The sequence below is a fragment of the Mirounga leonina genome, unplaced genomic scaffold, assembly GCF_011800145.1.
Source record: "Mirounga leonina isolate KUSES-001 unplaced genomic scaffold, KU_Mleo_1.0 Mir_171, whole genome shotgun sequence".
Taxonomy (NCBI): Eukaryota; Metazoa; Chordata; class Mammalia; order Carnivora; family Phocidae; genus Mirounga; species Mirounga leonina.
Genome location: NW_023270436.1, coordinates 17,370,654 through 17,398,236, shown reverse-complemented (window position 1 = coordinate 17,398,236; position 27,583 = coordinate 17,370,654). Strand labels below are relative to the sequence as shown.

The 27,583-nt window shown below is 45.7% G+C and overlaps 1 protein-coding gene across 4 annotated transcripts in view; it reads left to right on the top strand.

Moving 5' to 3' along the window:
• Positions 1–27,583, top strand: part of ACACB (acetyl-CoA carboxylase beta) — a 123,827-nt gene that overhangs the window by 79,119 nt on the left and 17,125 nt on the right. For all 4 annotated transcript variants that reach the window (XM_035017198.1, XM_035017196.1, XM_035017197.1 and 1 more), the window contains 14 exons: positions 1,052–1,170; positions 5,043–5,180; positions 6,018–6,117; positions 6,209–6,316; positions 10,087–10,143; positions 10,385–10,426; positions 11,386–11,601; positions 13,502–13,657; positions 14,505–14,708; positions 15,611–15,766; positions 21,789–21,911; positions 22,016–22,285; positions 23,654–23,751; positions 24,788–24,908. In XM_035017198.1, the coding sequence (XP_034873089.1) occupies positions 1,052–1,170; positions 5,043–5,180; positions 6,018–6,117; positions 6,209–6,316; positions 10,087–10,143; positions 10,385–10,426; positions 11,386–11,601; positions 13,502–13,657; positions 14,505–14,708; positions 15,611–15,766; positions 21,789–21,911; positions 22,016–22,285; positions 23,654–23,751; positions 24,788–24,908 (1,908 nt within the window). The remainder of the gene's footprint in view (positions 1–1,051; positions 1,171–5,042; positions 5,181–6,017; positions 6,118–6,208; positions 6,317–10,086; positions 10,144–10,384; positions 10,427–11,385; positions 11,602–13,501; positions 13,658–14,504; positions 14,709–15,610; positions 15,767–21,788; positions 21,912–22,015; positions 22,286–23,653; positions 23,752–24,787; positions 24,909–27,583) is intronic.

The window sequence follows — 27,583 nt, the reverse complement described above, 5'->3', positions numbered from 1 at the left end:
CAGCTGGTCTGAGTTGAGCTGTGTTCCAAAGACTTTGTATGGAGAAAGAATTTCAACTGTATCGGTACTTTTTTATATTGATTACGTGTCAAAATGACATTACATTTGGTATTGGGGATGAAATTATATATATATATATTTTTTAAGATTTTATTTTATTTGAGAGAGACACAGCGAGAGAGGGAACACAAGCAGGGGGAGTGGAAGAGGGAGAAACAGGCTTCCCGCAGAGCAGGGAGCCGGATGCGGGACTCGATCCCAGGACCCCGGGATCATGACCTGAGCCGAAGGCAGACGCTTAACGACTGAGCCACCCAGGCGCCCCGATGAAATTATATTATTAAACTAATTTTCACCCGTTGCCTTTTTTTTTTGAAGTACTCCTAGAAGATTGAAAATTAGAACTGTGTTGGGGCACCTGGGTGGCTCAGTTGGTTAAGCGACTGCCTTCGGCTCAGGTCATGATCCTGGAGTCCCGGGATCGAGTCCCGCATCGGGCTCCCTGCTCGGCAGGGAGTCTGCTTCTCCGTCTGACCCTCCCCCCTCTCATGTGCTCTCTCTCTCTCTCATTCTCTCTCTCTCTCTCAAATAAATAAATAAAATCTTTAAAAAAAAAAAAAAAAGAAAATTAGAACTGTGTATGTGACTATGTTACATTTCTCTTGGGTGGCACCGCTATTCTCGAACAGGATTTGGCGACTATAGCCTGTGGAACACATCTGGCCCGCTGCTTGTTTTTATAAATAAAGTTTTATTGAAACCCAGCCATGCCCATTCAGTTACATGTTGTCCTTGGCTGCTTCCAGGCTGCAGCAACAGAATTGAATAGTTGGGATAGAGATGGGTATCCCACAAAGCCTAAAACATTTACTATCTAGCCCTTGGCGAAGAAAAGGAACACTGTAAAATGTGAGCAAACTTGTTCTTTGCTACTGCTTGGAGATCATTTAGAGATGATTTCTGGGATCCCTCCGGCCTGAGTTTCGTCAGGTTTTGTGGGCACTCTGCAGTGCGCCCTGAGAGAGTGTCTTCTGTGCTTCTGCCTCATTAGGTTTATGTGCGGAGGGGCTACATCGCCTATGAGTTAAACAGCTTGCAGCACCGACAGCTCCCGGACAGCACCTGCGTGGTGGAATTCCAGTTCATGCTGCCCTCCTCCCACCCAAATAGGTATGGAGTGGTACGCACCCCGGGGTGGTGTGTGTTTCTTTCCTCTCTGACCCCCGTAGTCCTGGCTCTGGAGGGACCCAGCGAGTATGTCTGGGGAGACAATCAGGGATACCACTCCTCCACTGTGGGATCGCCCTATGTCTCCATTCTCCCATCTGTAAGATGAGATAATCCAGTGTCTACCTCATCCACCTGCACTGCCCAGTATAATAGCCACTACCCGTACATGGGCTCTTTAAATTAAAATGCGTGAGATGCAATGAAAAATTCAGCTCCTCAAGTCATAGACCAGCCGCACTGAAGGGCTCAGCAGCCACGTACAGTTTGTGGCTGCCATATTGGATATTGCAGTTCTAGAACATTCCATCACCATAAAAAGTTCTATTGGACAGTGCTTTCCTAAACCATGATGCGGAGTAAATGAGATACGACGCACATGGCACTTAGGGCAGTGGCTGGCATGTAGAAAGTTGTTGGTGAACATCAGGGGCCCCTGTGATGATTATCACTGTGTTAGTGCCCGATGGCATGCTGTTGGTCGGGCACCATGCTAAGCGCTTCCATACTCCGTCTGACACACGAGGAGCCCTGGGTCTTCCCTTGGCACGGGCGCAGCTGCTCATTCACGTGGGATAGGGATTTGAACCACGTGCCTCTCCCGTCAGAGTGCCCTCCACAGCCCCTGAGGGTCCTCCGGAGCCACCGGCTGGGGCGAGTGTGTTGGCCCATCTGGATCCCCACGATGTTCTCAGTCGGGGACACACTGGGGTGCCTCTTCTGCTCTCTCACCTTCTCTTTTTTTAAGCCATCTAATTTCAGGCCCTGAAGTGCCATCCTGGTCAGGTAGAGCGTGTTACCTTCAGCTAAAGCAAACACGTCTCCCTGGGATTTGGAGTGTTCCCTTTCCCTCTTCCTCACTCCTCTGGGTCTGGTTCTCCTGGGGGTCCCCACACAGGCCTGGCTTGTGGCTAGAACGGTCTCCTCATGATTTGGGCATTGAATTAATCGGATCTTGTATCTATATGGGCAGCAGGATTCATGATTTCTTTAAGTGGGGAATATTTGGATCTCTTGGGGTTTCAAAGCATGGTTTTCTTTCAGTGGCTTTTAAGAAGAAGGGTGTTGCTTTGTTATGGAGAGACACCTCCTTTTGTATCTGTCACTTATTTTTTTTTTTTAGTGTTATTTATTTATTTATTTATTTTTATTTTTATTTTTTTTAAAGATTTTATTTATTTGACAGAGAGAGATACAGCGAGAGAGGGAACACAAGCGGGGGGAGCGGGAGAGGGAGAAGCAGGCTCCCCGCCGAGCAGGGAGCCCGATGTGGGGCTCGATCCCAGGGCCCTGGGATCATGACCTGGGCCGAAGGCAGACGCTTAACGACTGAGCCACCCAGGCGCCCCAGTGTTATTTATTTTTACTCTTCTTATTTAAAAAAAAACAACAACATGATATTTTGTCCGGTTGAGAGAAAAGGAGTCGAAGTGTTTGTGGCCCTGGAATCATTTGGGGGACTGTGGGTGGTGTGGTGCAAAGGCTTTTGAAACTGTCTGCCCGTGAGGAGGCATTCTGTTCTTTGTTTGATTTTGTTGTCTTAGCAATTCAACCTGGTTAGAACAGGAAGGCGGTTTTCCTAAGCCTGTGGGTCAGTCACACCTTGTTTCTTAGGAGGAAGCTATACACATATTTGGGTTATTGGTTGTGACCCTCATTCTGGGCCCAGGGTCCTATTTTGACCCACACAGACACTGAGGACCCTGGAGGGATTTCCTGACCGTCTCAGGTCCTTGCTGGGGCTGTTGGCTGGGAGCACCAGAAGCTTGCTCTGGGCCTGCGTGTCTTCAGAGCAGACTTTGCCTGCCGTCGCCCCCGAACGCCACTCTTCAGGGCCTCCAGGAAGGGCCCTGACGAGTGAAGTCCCACCTCCCAGGAGGGCCTGGCTGTCGGACCGGGCCCATTGTGAGTTGGGTAGGGGACCAGTACGGGGAGGTCAGGCCAGAGGCCAGCAGAGCTGCATGCCAGGTGCAGCCAGGACTTAGGGCCACGCCCAAGGTGCTGGGAGTCCGGCCGGGAGGTAGGACCTGGAGAGTGTGGCCCTACGTGGGGGGCTGCAATTCTAGCTCCAGGAAAATGGTCAGCCAGACCAAATCTTTCCTTATTTTTACCCCACAAGAGAAGCAGGACATCTAGACTTTAAAAAAAAAACATGAAATTCTTCAACTTCACTGTGAATAGGTAATTAATATGTAAGAATATATTAAAAATGCTGCAGGGACCCAAGTCCATCTGTGGGCTGAATTCAGCCCATGCTGCCTGCCAGTTTGCTACTCTGCATTTAGCTGTCTGGGAGCAGGGGTGAGGCCTGGATGGGGAGTACAGGGGGACCCAACAGGAAGGCACAGAAGCCACCCCCCACCTGCGTCAGGGATCTCCAAAAGCACGCCACATTTGAGGATTCACTAAGAAGATTTACAGGGCTCAGGATGTGTCATGCTCACGGCTGTGACTTGTCACAGTGAAAGGACATGAAGCGAAGTGAAGGACAGTCAGCGAGAGATAAAGGGTCATGGGCGCGGGGGTGGGGGGTGCGGAGGGTAAAGTCTAGAGGATACCTGGTGCAAGCTTCCAAGAGTCCTCCACAAGGGAGTCACAGGGGATGCCCTTCATCCCCCAGCAGTGAGCTGTGATGACCCATGTGCAGTGTTGTCCCACAGCTGGTTAGAGACTCAACACCCAGGGTTTTCGCAGGGAGCTGGTCATGTACACCCTGTCCGCCAAGCATGCACCCAAATCCCAGACTCCAGAAGGAAAGCAAGTGCTTGGCACAAACAATTTGGGCACAGTGAGCCTCTTATCATTTAGGGAATGGTGGGAGCCCTCCCCAAGCTCCCAGACACCAGCCAAGGGCCAACCTTGTAAGCAGATCTCCTTTTCAGGAGAGCAGCCCCAGGCCTGCTCTTTTTTTTTTTTTTTTTTAATATTTTTAGTTTGTTGCCAGTATCTGGTCTTTTTTTGTAAGATCTCACCCATTTATTTAATTGACACAGAGAGAGAGAGACAGCGAGAGAGGGAACATAAGCAGGGGGAGTGGGAGAGGGAGAAGCAGGCTTCCCACTGAGCAAGGAGCCCGATGCAGGGCTCGATCCCAGGACCCCGAGATCATGACCCGAGCTGAAGGCAGTCGCCCAACCAACTGAGCCACCCAGGTGCCCCAGGCCTGCTCTTTTGACTCTCTTCTGTACTCCCATCTGATAAAGAGCCCCTCCTTTGCTTGATTCCAGGGCCCAATTGTCACTGCTCCAGGGGACCCATTTCTATTTGCTGCTGGTAAGCAGCCAGTCCTGGGGGCAGGGGCCAGCTAAACTCTAACAGGCTGCTGGCCGAGGGGCCAGTTTTGATTTCTGACCCTGTCCCAGGAGCAGGTTTGATGGAAGCGGAGGCACTGGAGAAACAGAGGCCTGGCATGTCTCTTTAGAACCAAGCTTGTCCCTTCACCAGCCACCCGGGGCTGGGCTGTCTGGGAGAAATTGGTGCTAAGTGTGTTCATTCTCTGTGGCCGAGTTCATGATCTTGGATTTCCCTGGGGCCATGTTGATGCTGGAACTTGTCTGTCTGCATGCATGCATGTACGCATCATTCACTCATTCATTCATCACTCGCTTGTAGAGCCCTTAGCCTATATCAGGTCCTGAGCAATCAGACAAGACTCCTCAGACCCAGACACCCGTCCCTTCAGCCCCCAATCTTAGGTCCTGCTGTGGGCGGGCTCTAATGCTAGTCTGGCTCACCGAAGCTTCCAGGGCAGGAGCAGCTCTTGCGGCCCGATCTTCAAGCAGCTGCTTCATTCCCCTCTTCCGGTCCCCCCGCAGGATGGCCATGCCCATCAGCGTCACCAACCCCGACCTGCTGAGGCACAGCACCGAGCTCTTCATGGACAGTGGCTTCTCCCCACTGTGTCAGCGGATGGGGGCCATGGTCGCCTTCAGGAGATTTGAGGACTTCGTAAGGTACCCAGAGTGGCCCTAGTCTCTCAAACACCCCGAGCAGAGGGGCCAGGCAAGCTTCCCCTGGCCCCGACCTGTTCATCTGTGTAGCCTGCCTAACTGTTCACTTCTACACTGTGAGACTCTGAGCAAATCATTTCACCTCTCTATGCCTTAGTTTTCCCATCCTTATAATGGGGATAAGAGAAGGATCTACTTTATAGGACAACCAGGAAAATTAAATGAGATAGTGTATATTAAATATTGTATTTAAAGTCTACTTAAAAACAGGGGAGGGGCGCCTGGCTGGCTCAGTCAGTGAGCATGTGACTCTTGACCTCGGGGTTGTGAGTTCAAGCCCCACATTGGGTGTGGAGCCTGCTTAAAAAATAGTAATAATAAAGCGTAGTTAAGGTGTAAGTGACATGCTCAATAAATGTCAGCACTCAGTCCTGTTATTACTGCCCTGTCCCCCGACCTGTTCCTCCATGCTGTGCATTATGCTTGGATTATCTTGTTCTAACTCCACAACAGCCTTAGTTGATTCGGGGAGGTGAGGGGTGAGGATTCCCCGTTCTGTGACGGGCAGCCCACCTGATGTCCCAGAGCGCTGGACTTCCTTTTATTCACAATCTCAGACCACATAGGTTCCTTCTTCCCTTTTGGGGCAAGACCCCATCGGTGGAGCCTTGGACCTGGTCAGGACCCCAGTGAGCTCTGCACAGAGTTGGATGAGCTCAGAGAGTGGTGGGTGGCAGGGAGGGAGGACCTAAGTCTCTCATCTGCCTGGAGTGCAATCTTGACATTCGACGTCATGGGGCAGCAGTCCCTCAGCCCTACCTCTCCACCCCGCACCCCCAGGAACTTCGACGAAGTCATCTCCTGCTTTGCCAACGTGCCCCGGGAAGTCCCGCTCTTCAGCAAGGCCTATACTTCCCTGTACTGTGAGGAAGACAGCAAGGTCGGTGTCCGAGCAGGGGGCATATGCTGAGGAGGGGGCGGGCTGGGGCCCTCGAGTCCTTCTACCACCTGCCTTTGTTTTGCCCTCCCAGAACCTCAGAGAAGAGCCAATCCACATCCTGAATGTGGCCATCCAGTACGCGGACCACCTGGAAGATGAGGAGCTGGTGCCGATTTTCCGGATGTTCGTACAGTCCAAGGTATGCTGGGCTTGCCTCTGGTTCTGAGTCACGGAAGGAGGAGGGAGGGGCTGTTGTGGTGAGGGGTGTCCCATGTGCCTGAGTCCTGTGCACTTCAGAGGTACAGACCTGGCTTCCCAGCCTAGCCCCGCGACTCCTCGGAGCCCACAACCTCGGGCGGAAGTGGCTGAACTCGGTAGAGCCTTAAGCCTTTTCCCCAATAACATGGGGGCAGTGTTTCTCTCTCCCTGGGTGTTGTAATGATAAAAGACAAAGTATAGGGGCGTCCAGGTGGCTCAGTCGGTTAAGCATCCAACTCTTGGTTTCGGCTCAGGCCATGATCTCAGGGTTGTGGGATCAAGCTCCACATTGGGCTCCGGGCTGGGTGTGGAGCCTGCTTAAGATTCTCTCTCTCCCTCTCCTTCTGCCTCTCCCCGCCCCCGCCACTCTATCTCTTAAAAAAAAACAACGACAAAGTATATACAGTTGACCCTTGAACAATATGGGTGGAACTAGGCAGGTGCACTCATTCCCAGATTTTTTTCCGACAAACACAGTGCGGTGCTGTAAATGTATTTTCTCTTCCTTGTAATTTTCTTAGTAACCTTCCTTTTTGTCAGCTTACTTTGTTGTAAGACTATAGTATATAATACGTATAACATGCAAAAAGTGTTGACTGTTTATGTTATCAGTAAGGTTTCTGGTCAACGGTAGGATATTCATGGTTAAGTTCTTGGGGAGTCAAAAGTTATACGTGGATTTTTAACTGTGCAGGGGATCGGCGCCCCTAACCCCCACATTGTTCAAGGGTCAATGGAACACCACTTAGCCTGTGCAATGAAAAATGAAATGAGGAAGTATATATACCACTTCGAGGACACATTCAATAAATAGTTTGGGGGGAATGTTTTTGTTGAAATAACCCAGAAAACTCAAAATCTTTAAAGAGTCACTTATACTGACCGCCATCTATGCAAAGAACTTCTTCTTGTATAAGCATGTGGCCATTGCCAGCATATATTCTCACCCTGGCAGGAGAGACAGCTGTTAGTATGCTCAAGGACCTCCGCTGCAAACAGATGTGGAGCAGCTTGGCAAGCGTAGGTAGTGGAAACAGTGGGAAGGTACTGTGTGACTTTGGGCAGGTTACTTTACCTCTCTGATCCTTAGTTTCCCCAACTATAAAATGGGATGCTAAGATTTCTAACTCCTAAATTAATCCGATCTACCAGGCACGCTATCTGGCTGTTAGTTCTCCTGAGTTGGTCTCAATTTGAAGAACACTTGGAAATTTTCAGTTGTTGTTCATCTATTTACCTGTACATTGGTTGTATTATCCGTATTATCCAGATGGGAGGGATACCTCTTACCTCCTCTGACTTGGCATCCCTCAGAAGACCTGGCCTCGTGATTCCTAGGCAGGAGATGGGGGTGAATGATGCTGAGTCACAGATAACACCTTGAAAGCTTAGGGACATTATTGTCCGTGATTTACTTAGACTTGATTAATCAACAAGGTAATGGTGTTCACTGTAGAAAATGTTTAAGGTACAGACAAATCTGAAAACAAAACCCACACCCCTACCATCCAGCCCTGGGATGAAGATATTGGCATATTGCCCTTCAGCAGGTTTCTTCTTGACATAGCTGATATCCTTACTGGGTTTACACTTGGCATCCCACGGCAGAGATAAGGCAACATTTGGGTTGTTGGGGCTCGCCCTACCCTTTAACCAAATCAAATGATGCTCAAGATAGTTGGTGTTTCTTACCCGGAGAGAGCAGTGGGAGGGATGCCAGACTCACCTGTGGAAAGTATGGGCCATGAGGACCCCCAAAGCACAGACGAAGAAATCGCCCTCTAAATACCAACCCGGAAGATATCCATGGTCTAGAAAAGATTAAACGTATGTGCTTCTGTACAAAAGCATATAATATATTATATACATATATATATATATAACATACCGAAGAGAGGAGAGCTAGAAGAATATACACCTGCTGGGGGAAGGACTTTTAATGTTATATATTGCTCTTGTATTGAAAATTTTTTGCATTAAGCGGATACCTACATATATATTCTCCCATACACACATTCATATACGTTCCCACACACACTCACACATTGATACACACCCTTAGTTGAGAACAAATCACTGAGGCTCCCCATAAGGGAGGCTGGTTTTCCCACATTCAAACTCTCTTCATTTTGTGGTTTATCCTGTTCTCTTTGCAACCCATGTACCATTAAGTATTCTTTTGTTTGTCTACTTACGTCTTTCTGAAATGGGCTAAGACTACTCATTTCCCCTAATAATTTTCCTTACTGTAGGGACAAGTTAAGCAAGAACCATATTTTCTTGCCTTTTGGGTTTTTCTTTCCCCACAATACTGTATATAATAATATTTATTTGGGGGGCACCTGGGTGACTCAGTCGTTAAGCATCTGCCTTCAGCTCAGGTCATGATTCCAGGGTCCTGGGATCGAGTCCTGCGTCAGGCTCCCTGCTCCGCAGGGAGCCTGCTTCTCTCTCTCCCACTCCCCCTGCTTGTGTTCCCTCTCTCGCTGTGTCTCTCTCTGTCAAATAAATAAATAAAATCTTTAAAAAAATAATATTTATTTTGTTTAGGGATTACCTAAAAATAATTTTGTATCCTTCTTGGGTACTTTCCTGTTAAAGTTTAACATACAGAAAATGTGTACAAATCGTAAAAGTACAGCCTGATGAATTTTCATATGGAATTTCCAAGTATAACCAGCATTCAGATAAAAAAGTGAATGTTCTCCTTTCTTCCTTGCCAGAGATAACTGACCACTAGCCTAAGTTTTAACAACATAGATTAGTTTCATCTGTTCTCAAATTTTGTATAAATGCAATCATATAGTGTGCACTTTTTTGTGCTTTTTTACTCATCTTTTTTTTTTAAGATTTCTTTTTTTTTTTTTTAAGATTTTATTTATTTATTTGACAGAGAGATAGCGAGAGCAGGAACACAAGCAGGGGGAGTGGGAGAGGGAGAAGCAGGCTTCCTGTTGAGCAGGGAGCCCAATGTGGGGCTCCATCCCAGGACGTTGGGATCATGACCTGAGCTGAAGGCAGACGCTTAACGACTGAGCCACCCAGGCGCCCTAAAGATTTCATTTTTAAGTAACCTCTACACCCAATGTGGGGCTCAAACTCACAACTCCAAGATTAAGAATTACATGCTCCACTGAATGCGCCAGTCAGGCCTTCCCAGTTTGTCTTTTTTTAATAGAACGGTGACACCCTCCCCCCACTTAATTTTATTAAAGATTTCATGAAATGTTAAAAAATGTATATGTGTGTGTATGTATATACATATATATTTCAACATGACACCTTTATTAAATATAATTCACATGTCACACTATTCCTCCATTGAAAATATACAATTCAATGCTTTTTGGTATATTCATACAGTTGTGTAATCATCATTATGATAAATATATTTTAGAATGTTGGTTACCAACACTACCTCCAAAAAGAAAACCTATTAACAATCATTCCCCGTTTTCCCTCAATCCAACATCCTCTCCCTCCTCCCCCCCCCTACCCCAGGCAACCATGAATCTACTTTCTGTCTCTTATGGATCTGCCCATTCTGGATGTTTCCTGTAACTGGAATGATGCGATATGAGGTCTTTTGTGACTGGAGTCTTTGAGTCAGCATCGTGTTTTCAAGATCCAGCCATGTGGAAACTTGTATCAGTACTTCATTTCTTTTTGTGGTTAGATACTATTCCATTGCCTGTTTGGTTTTTAATGCAGAAAAACATCCTTGTGGGTTGCGGACTCCGAAGAATCACATTCCTGATTGCCCAAGAGGTCAGTGCAATTCTCAGTACATCCGTATGAGTCTTTAACATTCCCCAAGACTCAGTACCATTGATTTGGCGTTTACTCTGTAGATGGGGGTGGAAGAGAGCAATCGCTAAAAAAGAGAAGGTTTTCCAAATGATTCATTCTAGAAGCAGACGGGTTATGGTTAAAAAAAAAAAAACAAAACACAAAACAAGTATATCAGTATTTAAATGAATCTTAGTTGATTTTATTGTTTCTTTTGCAGAAAGAATTTCCCAAGTTTTTCACATTCAGAGCAAGAGACGAGGTATGACATAAAGCAGTGATACTTTTCTCACCTCCCTGGCATCTTTGATATTCAGGAAGAGTAGAGTCCCCAGTCCTTAAGGTACCCCTGTATTCTAGAACATGTAATTTCTGTGTAGACTCCAGCCTCCCTCTGGGATTGTGTTTCCCTGTGGAGCTCAGACCCCATGCTTCCCATCCGGATCATTTTTGTCCTCAGATGGCTCTCCCAACCTCTTTTTCTTATGTTCTTGCAGGCTGGCTGCCTATTTTTATAAACAGAGTTTGATTGGAACACAGCCACACCTGCTTGATGTCCTATTGTCTGCTGCGGCTTTCTCGTTCCAGTGGCAGAGATGGTGTGGCTGTGACCGACCGTGTGGCCCAGCAGCCTCACACGTTCCCTCTCTGGCCCTTTAAGAAAAGCTTTGCTGATCCCTATTTTAGAACAGGTGGGCTTATTCCCAGCACAGACTCTACACTCCATCCTCTTCAGTATCTCGTAGTTGAATTGATCCAAAGCCTTTCATTTCTAGCTCAGACCGGTCCTTTGGTGAGGGTCTTCATTTTCTCTACTTCAGTCTCCAGCATGGTCTGTCGCTTCCTTTGGGGGACCAGTTTCCACAGAGAAACCAGCACTTAGTGACTTCTTGAGAGGTACTCTGTTGTGACAGAACAGAGGCTGGTTGTGCCGGCAGGTGCTGGGGACTAGGTAGGCTCACCCGGGAGCCGAGAGGCTCAGGCAGGCATGCAAGACCCGCCTTGCTCGCAGCTCTCCTCTGGACCTTCCCAAGCCCCAAATCTCTGAGCCCTGGGGTTGCTCACAGGTGACGTGATAAAGGCTACCCCCCTGAGTGCGAAAGCCGCGAACACCAGGGGTCTGCAAGACAGCGTGTGGACCCAGCGGGCGCGCAGCCCCAGGGACCCATTCGGTGTCTGTCTGTGTGTCTGTCTGTCTCCACTCTCTGGCCGGCCCCGCAGTTTGCAGAAGATCGCATTTACCGTCACCTGGAGCCCGCCCTGGCCTTTCAGCTGGAGCTCAGCCGGATGCGCAACTTCGATCTGACCGCTGTGCCCTGTGCCAACCACAAGATGCACCTTTACCTGGGTGCGGCCAAAGTGAAAGAAGGGGCAGAAGTGACGGACCACAGGTTCTTCATCCGCGCCATCATCAGGCACTCAGACCTCATTACAAAGGTAAGATATCACCGAGGGCAGCTTTCTCCCTCTGAGCTGCTCACTCGCATGCTGGCCTTCCCTTCACTGAGTCCTTGCTCTGTGCTGGGCTCTGGGCGGCGTGCTGGGGATCGCGGGGTGCGCCGGGCACATACAGCTGTGCCCCCGTGACCCTCCCGTCTGGGGAGTACGGGGGAGGCAGACAGCAAAGTGGCTTCTGTGCATGTCCCGGCTGGCGGCACGTGGACACCTTTCTTGTGTCCCACGGATCTGTCTGCATGTGAAGGGAGTTCAGAAGATAGGAAGATACTGGCTTATTAAAGGAGTTTCTTGTACTTGCTTATTGAGTGCATGATCATTTTTCATTGTTTCTTGCATTCAGACAAGTTATCTATGATTTTATTTTATTTATTTATCTATTTATTTATTTTAAAGATTTTATTTATTGACACAGAGAGAGACAACGAGAGAGGGAACACAAGCAGGGGGAGTGAGAGAGGGAGAAGCAGGCTTCCTGCTGAGCAAGGAGCCCATGTGGGGCTCGATCCCAGGACCCTGGGATCATGACCTGAGCTGAAGGCAGACGCTTAATGACTGAGCCACCCAGGCACCCCAAGTTATCTGTGATTTTATTGTGAACTTTTCAAACAATATTGAAAACGACTTTTTCTTTAAAGATTTTATTTATTTATTTGGGAGAAAGAGAGAGCATGAGCAGAGGGGAGGGGCAGAGGGAGAGGGAGAAGCAGACTCCCCACTGAGCAGAGACCCCCGATGAGGAGCTGATCCCAGGACTCCAGGATCATGACCCGAGCTGAAGGCAGATGCTTAACCAACTGAGCCACCCAGGTGCCCCATAGTGGATTCTTTTTTTTTTTTTTTTTTAAGATTTTATTTGTTGATTTGAGAGAGAGAGCACAAGTAGGGGGCAGGGGACAGAGGCAGAGGGAGAAGCAGGCTTCGTGCTGAGCAGGGAGCCTGACGGGGGCTTGATCCTGGGACCCTGAGATCATGACCTGAGCCGAAGCCGCTTAACCGACTGAGCCCCCCAGGCGCTCCTACTGGTCAGTTCTTGTAGACCTCCTCTCCCACGGTAATGGAGATGATCAACTTCATGCTCTCTCCTTGCCTGGATGTACCGTGTGTGCAATTTTTTTTTTTTTCCTAATCCTCTACTGATGGATGTGAAGCTAATGTCATTTTTTTGCTACCTCAGTCAACTAGCTATTTTAATCGGTTTATTATTTTCAGGTACAGTCAGGCCTGTACTTACTAACAGATCAAGAAACGGTTGCCACGGAAAAGATTGTCACTCTCAGATCCCAAGAGGAGGGGGCACACCATATGGCAGGGAGCCACGTGGGGAAGCACCAGGGTTGGTTGGGAGGCAGGGGAGGAGAGGGAAACGTGGTTGAGTCTTTGTTGTGGTTTCTGCAGGAAAGAACAACCAGTGAGGCAGGGTAGGCAGGCTTGGGGTTGGCTAGTCTGAATACTTTCAGTAGGTTCTGGAGCCAAGGGGCTGTCTCTAGGTGCCTGGTACCTGGGCCTGGGGTGAGTAGGGCAGGTGGATAGTGACCTGGGACCTGAGAACCCCAAAGAGGCAGTGTATGCTCTGGATTGGCTGGTTTGCCTTTGAAAAAGCATGCTCAGGACGGAGCTGTTTACCATCTCTAGGGATTGACCACCCTGGGAGGGGCAGCCCCTCCAAGCTCAGGAAGGCCCCAGTTGTCAGAGCATCACAATGCAGAAAATACAGAACTTGGCGAATACGCTGGGTAGCCTTGGAGGCAGGGCTCTGCCCTTCTCATCTGGCACACTTTCTGGAGGAGGGGAGATGCTTTCCTCTCTCCTTTCTGTCTGAGGCTCTGTTTCCAGTCCTGGGCCCCTTGCTTTAGCATCTGTCCCCCACTGACATCGGCAGGAAGCCTCTTTTGAGTACCTGCAGAACGAGGGTGAACGTCTGCTCCTGGAGGCCATGGATGAGCTGGAGGTGGCGTTCAACAACACAAGCGTGCGCACTGACTGCAACCACATCTTCCTGAACTTCGTGCCCACCGTCATCATGGACCCCTTCAAGGTCTTGCCTCTGGGGACGCTCTGGGTTCAGCTTTCGCAGGGGCCTATGACACTTCACGTGCCTTGCTGCTTTGGGGTCTTGTCTCCTTGCACTCCAGACCTCTAAGTTCCAGGACATGCATGTGCATGTTTGAGCCTCGGTTGCTGTGGGTGGACAACCTTCTGTCATTTAATTCCAGGGCCATAATTTTGCCACCACCCTTAGGATCGTCCCTGTTCTGATGGTCACCCTCCGTGGGCAGCATGCTTCCCTTTTAGGACAACACGCATGCCCAAAGTGTCTTGTAAAACAAAATTTCATCCCTGGTTCCTGGCTCTTCTGGGGGACCGGGTGTGGGAGGGAAGGGGAAAGAGAACCATTCTCCCATGGCTGGTTCTTCATGAGCAGGCAGAGTTGATGCTGGTGATCCTGGGATGAAAGAAGTCCTGGGTCATCATCTTGGCCTCCGTGGGGTGCAGAGGGCCTGTGCTGATGCCCAACTCCACCAACCCATGTGTTCCCAGAAGAGAAAATGCAAACGTTTGAGCTATGTGGTGGAGATAAAGATGATGTAATGTAGGCACACTAGCTCTGTTGCTTACCAGTCTCCGTTTCCTCATCTGTCACTGGGGTATAAAAATGCCAGCCTCTCTGAGTAATTATGAGGATGAAACGAGATAATGCTCGTGACATGCTTAGCATGGCATCTATGGTTATTATTGGCTAAATAGTTGTTGGATACATACTGTGTCCCAGGTATTTTGTGTTCAGTGTATGTCATCGTTCCTTTATTATCGGTGCTAGAACTATTTATTACAAGTGTGCACGGAATGGGCCCTGAGATTGGAATTGCTGTGATTTGGGGCAGATTGAGGAGTCCGTGCGTTCCATGGTTATGCGCTATGGCAGCAGGCTGTGGAAACTCCGCGTGCTGCAGGCTGAGGTCAAGATCAACATCCGCCAGACCACTGCCGGCTGTGCTGTTCCCATCCGCCTGTTCATCACCAATGAGTCGGGCTACTACTTGGACATCAGCCTCTACAAAGAAGTCACTGACTCCAGATCTGGAAATGTAAGGCTGGGTGGCTGTGGGGAGGCTGGGGGGGGGGATGCCACAGAGATCCAAGTCAAAGCGGAGGCAGAGTAAATCTGCTCCCGAGAGCAAGACACAGACTAAAATGCTATTTGGTGGCTGTCATGCCTTGCCATACTAGATTGGGGTAGCTCCTCTGAGTTTACAATAAACATGTTAGCTTCTGAATCCCAGTTGTTCATTCCTCTGGGAAGGAGAATCAATCTCAAATTTAATCTATTTTAGGACCGTATTTGGGAAAAGATGTGGAATATTGTGGTTGATTATAATGCAACTCCCATGTTGGTTCACTTAGGGAAATGGGTGTATTCTCCCCAAACATGTTTTAGAACAGATGTTTGTCAACTAAATCAAATATCCCGTTGACTTCCATTTTTAAATATATAACTCTTTAAATGATTAAAGACTCTCAGGAAGTTAGAAAAATAGTACAGAGGGAAAAAAAGATACTGCAGAGAGTTCCCATGTACCCTTCACCCAATTTCCTCCAGTGATAACAACATAACCACGGGACCTTGTCAAAACAGGAAACTGACATTGGTACAGTACTATTAACTCAAATGGGGACTTAATTCAGATCCAACCAGTTTTTATGCACTCATTTTGGTTGTGTGTGTGTGTGTATGTGTATGTAAAGTACTATGATAGTCACATTTTTGGAGCTGTGCTCCCATACCTGCCACTGTCCCTTCTTGTTCTGGTTGCCCACAGTGGCAGAGAAAAGAAGATTAGCTCTCCAGGGCACTTACTTTGTCATGTGATGTGACATGCTTTGCTTCCTTCCACCACATTTTCATTGAGGAGAGTAGGATTAAATGGGACAAGACTATGCTTCTTTGAAAGTTCCCTCCTTCACTCTTTTTTTCTGTCTTTCTTTCCAGATCATGTTTCACTCCTTTGGCAACAAGCAGGGACCCCAGCACGGGATGCTGATCAACACTCCCTATGTCACCAAGGATCTGCTTCAGGCCAAGCGATTCCAGGCCCAGTCCCTAGGCACCACCTACGTCTACGACTTCCCGGAGATGTTCAGGCAGGCAAGTCCTGCAGCTTTGCTCTGGCACCACCCCAGTCCCCTTAGGGAGTCCACCAGCCCCTTACCTCCCATCCTTAGTTACTCTTCTGAAAACCCCAGTCGGAAGAATGAGGTCTTCATGGAAAAAAAGAAATCAATATTGGAAATGCCTTCCTAATATTTTTCCTAAAATGAACCCACTTTCCTCCCAATGATAAAAAGTAATATAATATAGAAACTTTGGAAACTAAAGGAGTATGGAAAAAAGAAAAAAGTGGCTCATAGTTCCATGTCCTAAAGACACATTGCTTAATATTTTGATGTGTTTCTTTCTGGTCTTTTTTTTTTTTTTTTTAGGATGTATTTATTTCAGAGAGAGAAAGAGCATGTGAGCAGGGGGGAGGGGCAGAGAGAGAATCTCAAGCAGATTTTGTGCTGAGTGCAGAGCCACATGTGGGGCTTGATCTCATGATGCTGAGATCATGACCTGAGCCAAAATCAAGAGTCAGACACTTAACCAACTAAGCCACCCAGGCATTCTTTCCTCTGGTCATTTTAATGCTCATTTAAGTTCCTGCCACATGCCTGGCTCCATTCTAAGGTTAGGTAGCCCGTGTGGAAGAGGGTAGAGTCATTCACTGCCTTTGAGGAATTTTTAGTCTACTTTTAATAAATAGTGTCTTGGGTTTTCCTGAATATTAAAGTATTCTGCCTTTACGTAATCTATTCACCATTTTGATATAGTAACGTTTTAGTGTTTCCTTAAAGGATTGTTACTGTGCCTTTATTTTTTATGTAGTAGGGCCTTTCAGGGACACTGAACAGGCTGGCCCTGGTGACATGGATCTGCTTACATCCCTTCCATTGCCTTATAAATGATGTTCATGAACCCATGATCATGGACCTTTCCCTGTAGGCAGGAAAGCCTCAGTTCCCTTCAGGCATAGGAGAGGAAGAATGGTAGGAAAAGCTGCTGTTTGCAGTCACTCAGGCTTGGTCTTAAATTCTGGATCTGTCCTTTGCTTTCTGTGTATCCTTGGGCAAGTTCCTTCACCTCTCTGGGCTTGTTTCCTCCTCTGTAAAGTGAGGATAATAATAGTACCTGCTCTGCAAATTGTGAGGAATATATGTAAAGTATTCATAATTAAGTAGGTGCTTAATTAAAGTAGGTGCTTAATTAAATTAAACTTAAACTTGTACGATTAAGAAGATCATTTATCCTTTTGCCTTTGACCTCAAGGGCCATAGAATAAGAAAAAGACAAATCAGGAGCAAATCCATCCCTTTTCTTTTACATAAAGAAACAGAATATTATGGACAATGCATAAATTTGAAAACTTAGACCAAAAGAAAATTTCCAAGAAAAATATGTCTTATCAAAACTGACTCAGGAAGGGACGCCTGGGTGGCTCAGTCGGTTAAGCGTCTGCCTTCAGCTCAGGTCATGATCCCAGGGTCCTGGGATCGAGTCCCGCATCAGGCTCCCTGCTCCGCGGGGAGCCTGCTTCTCCCTCTGCCTCTGTCTCTCTCTCTGTCTCTCATGAATAAATAAATAAAATCTTAAAAAAAAAAAAAAAAAACTGACTCAGGAAGAAATAAAAAATGTAAATAGATTATTAGCATTAATGAAATTGAATACTAGTTCAAAAAGTCTATCCACTACAATTGGGTGCAGATGGCTTTACAATTTCTATCTAGCCCTCAAAGAGCAGATAATTCCCTTTGTGTACAAATTGTTTTTTGGGTTTTTTTAATTTATTTATTTGACAGAGAGAGACACAGCAAGAGAGGGAACACAAGCAGGGGGAGTGGGAGAGGGAGAGGGAGAAGCAGGCCACCCACCGAGCAAGGAACCCGATGTGGGTCTCGATCCCAGGACCCTGGGACCATGACCTGAGTCAAAGGCAGACGCTTAACAACTGAGCCACCCAGGTGCCCCACAAATTGTTTAGAGAGTAGAAAAAAAAAACAAAGGGAACGCTTCTTCACTTGTTTTGTCAGGTTATTATTACCCTAATATGAATCCCATGTTAGAACATTAGGAGAAGGAAAATTGGTTGTCTCATTTATGAATATGGACACAAAAAATCATAAATAAAATATTAGTAAATGAAATCCAGTAATGATTTTCCTTAAATTGGACTAAGTGGGTTTTATCGTGTAACTGCTTATATGATTTGATATTAGGAAGTCTATTAATGTAACTTACCATACTGATAGATTAAGAAAAAATTTAAATTTTTCAGTAGATGCAAAAAAAACTAATTGAGAAGATAACATCTGTTAATAGTAAAAACTTTTAATAAACTAAGAATAGAAGGGAATTCATCTTGATAAAAGATGTTAATCTAAAACTAATAGCACCTAATGGTGAAATGTTAGAAAGACAGATACAGGATAGATATATCCATTATTACCATGTGTATTCAACATTTTTTTTATTGGCGTTTCTGGCCAATGCAATAAGACAAGAAAAGTAAATAAAAGGCGTAAAGACTGAAATGCAAAAGAAAACAAAATGGTGTTTTTGCAGATGATATAAATGTCTATATAAGAAATGCAAGAATCTGTAGCACCAATGAAATAATACAGAAAGATTGCTAGATACAAGACCAGTATACAAAACTGCATTCTCATAGATCAGCAGAAATTGTAAAATGTAGTTGGAAAAAAATAGTGTTTACAACATTAAGATCAACTATAAGGTTACTTGTGAATAAATCAAAAAACATACAAAACCTTTATGGAGGAAATTTTTAAATTTTCTTGAAACACTGTAAGCCTAAGTAAGTGGAGGGGTATATCATGCTCATGAAGGATGGGAAGATTCAATATTGTAAAGCTATTAGTTCTGCCCAAATAAATACATTCAGTATAATTCCAGAATTTTTTGGTGAAACTTAAAAATTCATATGGAGAAGCAAAAGCTTGTGAACAGCAAAAATAATATTGAAAAAGAACAAAGTCAAGAGGACTCGTCTTAGCCAGTGTTATTACTTGTTTTAAAGTAGCAGTACTTACTACAGTGTATTGTTGTAATAGAGCTAGATGAGCAGACCAGTAGAACAACACAGAGCCTGGCACCTGGGTGGCTCAGTCGGTTTAGTGTGCGCCTTCAGCTCAGGGTATGATCCCAGGGTCCTGGGATCAAATCCTGCATCGGGCCCTCTGCTCAGTGGGGAGTCAGCTTCTCCCTCTCCCTCTACCCCTCCCCCTGCTCGTGCTCTCTCTCTCTCTGAAATAAATAAATAAAATCTAAAAAGAAAAAAAAGAACAGCACAGAGCCTAAAATCAGACCCACTCATAAGCAGAGTCTTGACAGAATGCAAAGGTGGGATTATGAATCAAGGCATTAAACTTCACTAAAAGGTACAGTAGTCCCCTATTATCCATGGCTTTGCTTTCCATAGTTTCATTACCTGTGGTCAGCTGTGATCTGGAAGCAGATGATCCTCCTTCTGATGTATGCTCAGAAGCTCAGTGTTAGCCTAATGCTATGTCACAATGCCTATATCATGCCCCTCACTTTATCTCATCACGTAGGCATTTGATCATCTCACATCATCGTAAGAAGGGTGAGTTTAGTACAGTAAGACATTTTGAGAGAGACCATGTTCACATGGTCTTTTACAGTTTTTATATAGCTTTACAGTTTTTATATAGTTTTATCATAGTATATTGTTATAATTGTTCTTTTATTATTATTATTTTACTAGGCCTAATTTATAAATTAAACTTTATCATAGGTATATATGTATCAAAAAAAACATAGTATGTATAGGGTTCAGTACTGTCAGAGTTTCAGGCATCCATGGGCTGTCTCGGAGCATTTCCCCCATGGGTAAGGGAGGACTTAATTGGAAAAAGTAAGTTTTGATTTCTACCTTATCTAGTTTACAGAAATAAATTTCAAGAGGATTAAAGTCACTTGGAGTTAGTTGAAAGCTTCAACTGTACAGGAAATGACCCATAAACTTGACTATATTAACATTTTGAAGTTCTTTATGCAAAAAATGAAAGATGAGCCCCAGATGGGGAGAATAGTTTCAATGCCTGTTACCAGCAAGGGATTACAACTAGATTATCTAAAGAGCACTAATAAATCAATTAGAAAAAAACAAAGCTATAAAAAATATGGGCAGGAGTTATAAACAGGAAGAAATTGGCAAAAAAGAAACTCACATGGTCAATAAACATATTCAAAGGCTCTCTCACCTTACTGATAATCAGTGAAGTACAGCTTAAAACCACAATATAATTTCGTACCCAGCAGATGGATAAACATGAAAATACTTGACAAAACTAAGTATTGGCAAGCATATGGAGAAAAGGAGTTCTTATACTTTCCTCCTGGGACTGTAAAGGATTTTGAAAAATGAGAGAGCAATTTGATAATATTGAGTAAACTTGCAGCTTCACAAACCCTGTGATCCAGCAATTCCAGTCCTAGGTATTCACCTGATGAGACTCTCATCCATGTTTATAAGAAGAGACCACCAGGATCTCATTACAGGGGCGCCTGGGTGGCTCAGTTGGTTAAATGTTTGACTTCAGCTCAGGTCACGAACTCAGGGTCCTGGGATTGAGCCCCACGTCAGGCTCCACACTAAGCAAGGAATCTGCTTGTCCCTCTTCCCCCACTCGTGCTCTCTCTTTCTCTCTCAAATAAATAAATAAAATCTTTAAAAAATAAAGAATGCTTATTACAGCCTTGTCGTTAATACTGTAGGATTGGAAGCAGCCTAAATGTTCCTTAAAAAGGGTTATGAATAGGTAAGTTGTGATCTACTCACACCATGGAAACTGAATAGCAGAGAAAATGAATGAACTAGAGTTAAATTTCTCAATATGGATAAATCTCTCAAACATATGGGGGAGCCAGAGGGGTCAGATGCAGAAGGGTGCGTCCATCGCAAGACCATTTATTTAAAGTTTAAGTCCTGCGGGGGCGCCTGGCTGGCTCAGTTGGAAGAACATGGCACTCTTGGTCTTGCAGTACGTGGGTACCCACGTGGGGTGTAGAGATTGCTTAAAAATAAAATCTAAAAAAAAATAAGTTTAAGTCATGTCTCTACATCCCACGTGGGGCTCGAACGCACAACCCCGTGACCAAGAGTCGCATGTTCTTCCAACTGAGCCAGCCAGGCGCCCCCACGTGTTTAAAATGTATGCCTATATAAATGAAAGGCATAAAAACATACACAGGACTAGTAGACACTAAATTCAAGACAATGGTTATCTGGGGTTGGGGAGGGGGATACACCAGGGGCTTCAACTGCATTTCTCTTATTCCTTTAAAAAAAACTGGGGGCACTTGAGTGGCTCAGTCGTTAAGTGCCTGCCTTCGGCTCAGGTCATGATCCCAGGGTCCTGGGATCGAGCTCCACGTCGGGCTCCCTGCTCTGCGGGAAGCCTGCTTCTCCCTCTCCCACTCCCCCTGCTTGTGTTCCCTCTCTCGCTGTGTCTCTCTGTCAAATAAACAAAATCTTTAAAAAATATATAAATCTTAGCGCGCCTGGGTGGCTCAGTTGGTTAAGCGACTGCTTTCGGCTCAGGTCATGATCCTGGAGTCCCTGGATCGAGTCCCACATCGGGCTCCCTGCTCGGCAGGGAGCCTGCTTCTCCCTCTGACCGTCCCCCCTCTCATGTGCTCTCTCTCTCTCATTCTCTCTGTCTCAAATAAATAAATAAAATCTTAAAAAAAATAAAAATAAAAAATAAAATAAATAAAAATCTTTAAAAAAAAGAATATTAGAAGTTAAAAAAATGTGGGTTTTTTTAAAGATTTTATTTATTTGTTAGAGCACAAGCAGGGGGAAGCAGCAAGCAGAGGGAGAAGCAGGCTCCCTGTTGAACAAGGAGCCCAACGCGGGACTCCATCCCAGGACCCAGAGATCATGACCTGAGCCGGAGGCAGACGCTTAACCGACTGAGCCACCCCCAAGGAGCCCCATCAATAGTTCATAATTTAAAGAGAGAAAGAACTAGAAAATGTGCCTCCCTAATGAGGACTTCAGGTTTTCTCTTTCTTTCCCCATCCCCAGGCTCTCTTTAAACTGTGGGGCACCCCGGACAAGTACCCCAAAGACATCCTGACATACACTGAACTCGTGCTGGACCCTCAGGGCCAGCTAGTAGAGATGAACCGCCTTCCTGGAGGAAATGAGGTAAGAACTCAACGGAACCCGGCCTCTGGCTAGAATCGCCCTTTCAAAAAACATCCCCCTGAAGCAACAAACCGTTTTTCCTTGTGCGTTTCTCTCCTCGGCAGGTGGGCATGGTGGCATTCAAAATGAGGTTCAAGACCCCCGAGTATCCAGAAGGGCGGAACGTGATCGTCATCGGCAATGACATCACGTTCCGCATTGGATCCTTTGGCATGGGAGAAGACTTCCTGTACCTGCGGGCGTCGGAGATGGCCCGGGCAGAGGGTATCCCCAAAATCTATCTCGCAGCCAACAGTGGGGCCTGTATTGGCCTTGCAGAGGAGGTCAAGCACATCTTCCAGGTGGCTTGGGTGGACCCAGAAGACCCCCACAAAGTACGTCCCCAAACCAGCATGGTGATGTGATGCCCCCCAGTGGGGGTGATCGCGCCTACAAGCGGGGGGCAGGGCGGAAAGAATCTTCGTGCCCTTTGTGTATAAAGCACAGATATAGACAAACAGCACATAAAAGGCATACAGTAGACTGGTCTTAAAATTTCATTGGGAGGGAGTGGTGGTTAGGAAAAAAAGTGTCTGGAAAGGTGCCTGAGGGGAATAATAATGAAGAGAAGTTTGTACACGCTGAGCTCATATATCCAGAGTGTCCCCCGAATGCGGCGTACACTGAGGAGGCCAAGGTGAATAAGACACAGTTTCTGGCCTCAGAGAATTCTCCGAAATCATCCAGGAGATGTAGAGACACTAGCCACAATAAAACACGTGAAGAACGAGAGAAAAGGTCATATTTTATGATGTGGGAAGGCAGGGGCAGAGATTTTCTGCAGTTAGAGCATGCAGTCTCTAGGTAGTGATATTGCCCCCGCCAAAGAGGGCAAGAATTATTCTTTTTTTTTTTTAATTTTGAGGTTTTTCTTTTTATCTTATTTTATTTTATTTATTTATTTGAGAATGAGCGAGAGCACACGAGAGCGGGAGGGTCAGAGGGAGAAGCAGACTCCTGCCGAGCAGGGAGCCCGATGCGGGACTCGATCCAGGGACTCCAGGATCATGACCTGAGCCGAAGGCAGATGTTTAACGACTGAACCACCCAGATGCCCCCATAAGAGCTTTTTTTATAAATTTTTTTTATTTGCGAGAGAGAGAATGAGAGAGAGCATGAGAGGGAGGAGGGTCAGAGGGAGAAGCAGACTCCCTGCTGAGCAGGGAGCCCAATGTGGACTCGATCCCGGGACTCCAGGATCATGACCTGAGCTGAAGGCAGCCGCCCAACCAACTGAGCCACCCAGGCGCCCAAGAATTATTCTTTTCATGTAAAAAGCATATATACATATGTACACACACATGCATATACACGCACGTGTATACGTAATGCATACATACACATAGTACATAAACTATAGAATACAGTTTCGTGGAGGGAGCTGGCGAAAGGGAAACAAGTCAGAACAGACCCCTTAGGGGAGCAGGGATGGAAAGGTGATTGAGGAACTGATTCGGAGCAGGAAAAATGGGAGATCGTGTGTAAGGATGAGTGGAAGGCTCTTGGCACCGATCAGACCTTCAGTTTGTAGCTGTTACTGATACGGAATTAACGTCCGACATGTTAACTGTGCTGTTAACACATTGTTAATTCGTTATTAACATCCGCCCCTACAGGGTTAACATTTTTTTTCCAAAAACAGCGCTGTCTAGTGCAGGGGACTGGATTCATAGCTTCACTGGTGTCTTTTTTTTTTTTTTAAGGGATTTAAATACTTGTACCTAACGCCCCAAGACTACACCACAATCAGCTCCCTGAACTCTGTCCATTGTAAACACATCGAGGAAGACGGAGAATCCAGGTAAGTAATTTATCATGTAGCTCCTTCGTTTTGCCTCGGGTCGATTTCAGCTACTAATGGGCAGTCCCTCCCTTTGCCTCTGGGCTTGTGGGTGATGTTTTCAAATGGGGTGGTGGTATTTGTACAGTGGGACCCCTGAGCCTTCTGGACATTGATGACTAAGACAGCTGGGGCTTTCTTCAGGGTGAGCCCATCCTTGCCATCCCAAAGTGAGTCGTGGCTTTCACAAAAATAGTACCTCACACAGGAAGAATTAGATTGGATCGCCATGGTGTCCCTGGAGCTGCAAGCTCAGATTTAGGACCAAATTAGCCTAGCTGATGCAGCAGTGATTTGGCAAGCTGGGACAGTGTAGGCAGGGCAGGGGTCTGCTCCGTGAGGAAGTCTAAGCCTACCAGCTCTCTTTTCTAGGGGATGCTGTGGGTTTGTTTGTTTTTTTTAAATGAAGTTGACAAAATCAGAAATTACCAGGCTAGGTTTTCTGGAACATTAGTTGGTGATACGTTGTGGGCGGTGGTGGAGAACCATTTCCATAGTCAAGTAAATTGAGAAACCCTGGGTTTAAATAGGATCTAACAAGAGTCTTTACTGCAGACCTTGTCAGAACCTTTACTGCTGCGGTGCCTTGTGAATCTCTAACAGGGGTTAGGCCGTACAGTGTCTCACACTCCTGTGGCCGTAGAATCTTGAGTGATTGATTGGGAATTTCCCCATCTCTCTGTAGACCAAACTCTATTCTAGATTGTTTATGGAGGCATGTAGGGTGGGGGTGACATTTCATTAGGACAGCCTCCAAATAAGCTGACATCTTCGGTGGGAAGGGTGATAATTATGGATGCTGCACTTGTCCTTCTAGAAACTTCAGGGTCAGTTGTGAGGGTCTTAGACCCCTGCTTTCATTTCACCTCTGGCTGCTTTACCACCTTCTATTCCCTCACCTTGCTTGTCCCTCCTGCCCTGGGTCCTGGGGAAGCGCGTCAGCTTTGAATTTTTCTGGGCTAGAGCTCGGTCTTGAACCCGTGTTTGGTTCCTGAAGGTATGTCATCACGGATATCATCGGGAAGGACAGTGGTGTGGGCGTAGAGAATCTCAGGGGCTCCGGCATGATTGCGGGGGAGTCCTCCCTGGCTTACGAAGAGATTGTCACCATCAGCTTGGTGAGTCTCCTATTTTATTTCCTTTTCAACTTTCTCTCATGGAATCTTTAAAGTGGTCACAGAAGGAAGGAGCCCCATGTGCTCATTATGCAGCTCCAGTGATTATCAACATGTAGCCATTCCTGCGTCCTTGGTCCCTCGGCTCTCCTGTTTGGGGATAATTTTTTTTTTTAAGATTTATTTATTTATTTTAGAGAGAGGGAGAGAGAGAAAGAGAGAGCGCAGGGGGGCAGGGGCAGAGGGAGAAGGAGAGAGAAACTCAAGTGGACTCCGCGCTGAGCGCCAACGCTGACATGAGGCTCAATCTCATGACCGAGATCACGACGTGAGCTGAAACCGAGAGTCGGACACTTAACTGACTACGCCACCCAGGTGCCCCTCTTTGTGGATATTTTAAAGCAAGTCCCCTGTCCTGTCTTACCATCTGTGGATGCCGCAGTGTGGATCTTTACTAGATAAAGACCCCCACACACACCACTTTTTTTACAGAATCATGGTACTATTATTACACCTATCAACATCAGTGGCAATTCTTTAATATCCTTGAAACCTGCTTCACAGTTATATTTAACAATTATTGGAAAATGTATCTTTTTTTTTTAAAGATTTTATTTATTTATTCATAAGAGACAGAGAGAGAGAGAGGCAGGCTCCCCGCCGAGCAGGGAGCCCGATGCGGGACTCGATCCCAGTACCCCGGGATCATGACCTGAGCCAAAGGCAGATGCTTAACCATCTGAGCCACCCAGGCACCTGGAAAATGTATCTTTTTATAGTTGATGTGTTTGAATCATGGTCCTATCTCCTCTTACTTAAAAGATACTGAATATTTACACTAATACCAATGCAGCAGAAAAAGAAATCAAGGAATGGATCCCATTCGCAATTGCACCAAAGACAATAAGATACCTAGGAATGAACCTAAGTAAAGAGGTAAAAAGATCTGTGCTCTGAAAACTATACAACACTTAGGAAAGAAATTGAAGAGGACACAAAGAAATGGAAAAGCATTCCATGCTCATGGATTAAAAGTACGAACATTGTTAAAATGTCCATACTACTCAAAGCAATCTACACATTTAATGCAATCCCTATCAAAATACTACCAGCATTTTTCACAGAGTTAGAACAAATAGTCCTAAAATCTGTAAAGACCCTGAATAGCGAAAGCAATCCTGAAAAAGAAAAACAAAACTGGAGGCATCACGATTCCAGATTTCAAGCTCTTATTACAAAGCTGTAGTCATCTGGACAGTCTGGTACTGGCAGAAAAACGGACACAGAGATCAATGGAACAGAATAAAGAACCCAGAAATGGGCCCGCAACTTGTCAACAAATCTTTGACAAAGCGGGAAAGAATATCCGAAGGAAAAAAGACAGTCTCTTGAACAAATCGTACTGGGAAAACTAGACAGCCACATGCAAAAGAATGAAACTGGACCACTTTCTCACACCATACACAAAAATAAATTCAAGGGGCGCCTGGGTGGCTCAGTTGGTTAAGCGACTGCCTTCAGCTCAGGTCATGATCCTGGAGTCCCAGGATCGAGTCCCGCATCGGGCTCCCTGCTCAGCAGGGAGTCTGCTTCTCCCTCTGATCCTCTTCCCTCTCATACTCTCTGTCTCTCATTCTTTCTCTCTCAAATAAATAAATAAAATCCTTAAAAAAAAAAAAAGATAAATACATGAGACCAAACATTTAAGATATGCACATTAAAAAAAATAAATTAATTAAAAAAATAAATTCAAAATGGATGAAAGACCTAAATGTGAGACAGGAAACCATCAAAATCCTAGAGGAGAACACAGGCAGCAACCTCTTTGACTTCGGCTGCAGCAACTTCTTACTAGACATGTCGCCGGAGGCAAGGGAAACAAAAGCAAAAATGAACTATTGGGACTTCATCAAGATAAAAAGCTTCTGCACAGTGAAGAAAACAATCAACAAAACTAAAAGGCAGCCTACAGAATGGGAGAAGGTATTTGCAAACAACATACCTGGTAAAGGGTATCTTTATGTATAAAGAACTTACCAAGTTCAACACCCAAAAAACAAATAATCCAGTTAAGAAAGGGCAGAAGACATGAATAGACACTTTTCCAAAGAAGACATCCAAATGGCCAACAGGCACATGAAAAGATGTTCAACATCACTCATCATCAGAGAAATGCAAATCAAAACCATGATGAGATACCACCTCACACCTGTCAGGAGGGCTAAAATCAACACAAGGAACAGGTGTTGGCGAGGATGTGGAGAAAGGGGGACCCTCTTGCACTGTTGGTGGGAATGCAAACTGGTGCAGCCACTCTGCAGAAGTTTGGAGGTTCCTCAAAAAGTTAAAACTAGAGCTACCCTATGACCCAGCAACTGCATTACAAGGTATTTACCCAAAGAAGACAAAAATACAGATTCGAAGGGGCACATGCACCCAATGTTTATAGCAGCATTATCAACAATAGTCAAGCTATGGAAAGAGCCCAAATGTGCATTGACTGATAAGTGGATAAAGAAGATGTGGTGTATTTATACAATGGAATATTACTCAGCCATCAAAAAGAATCTTGCCATTTGCAATGACATGGATGGAGCCAGAGAGTATAATGCTAAGCGAAATAAGTTAGAGAAAGAAAAATACCATATGATCTCACTCGTGTAATTTAAGAAAGAAAA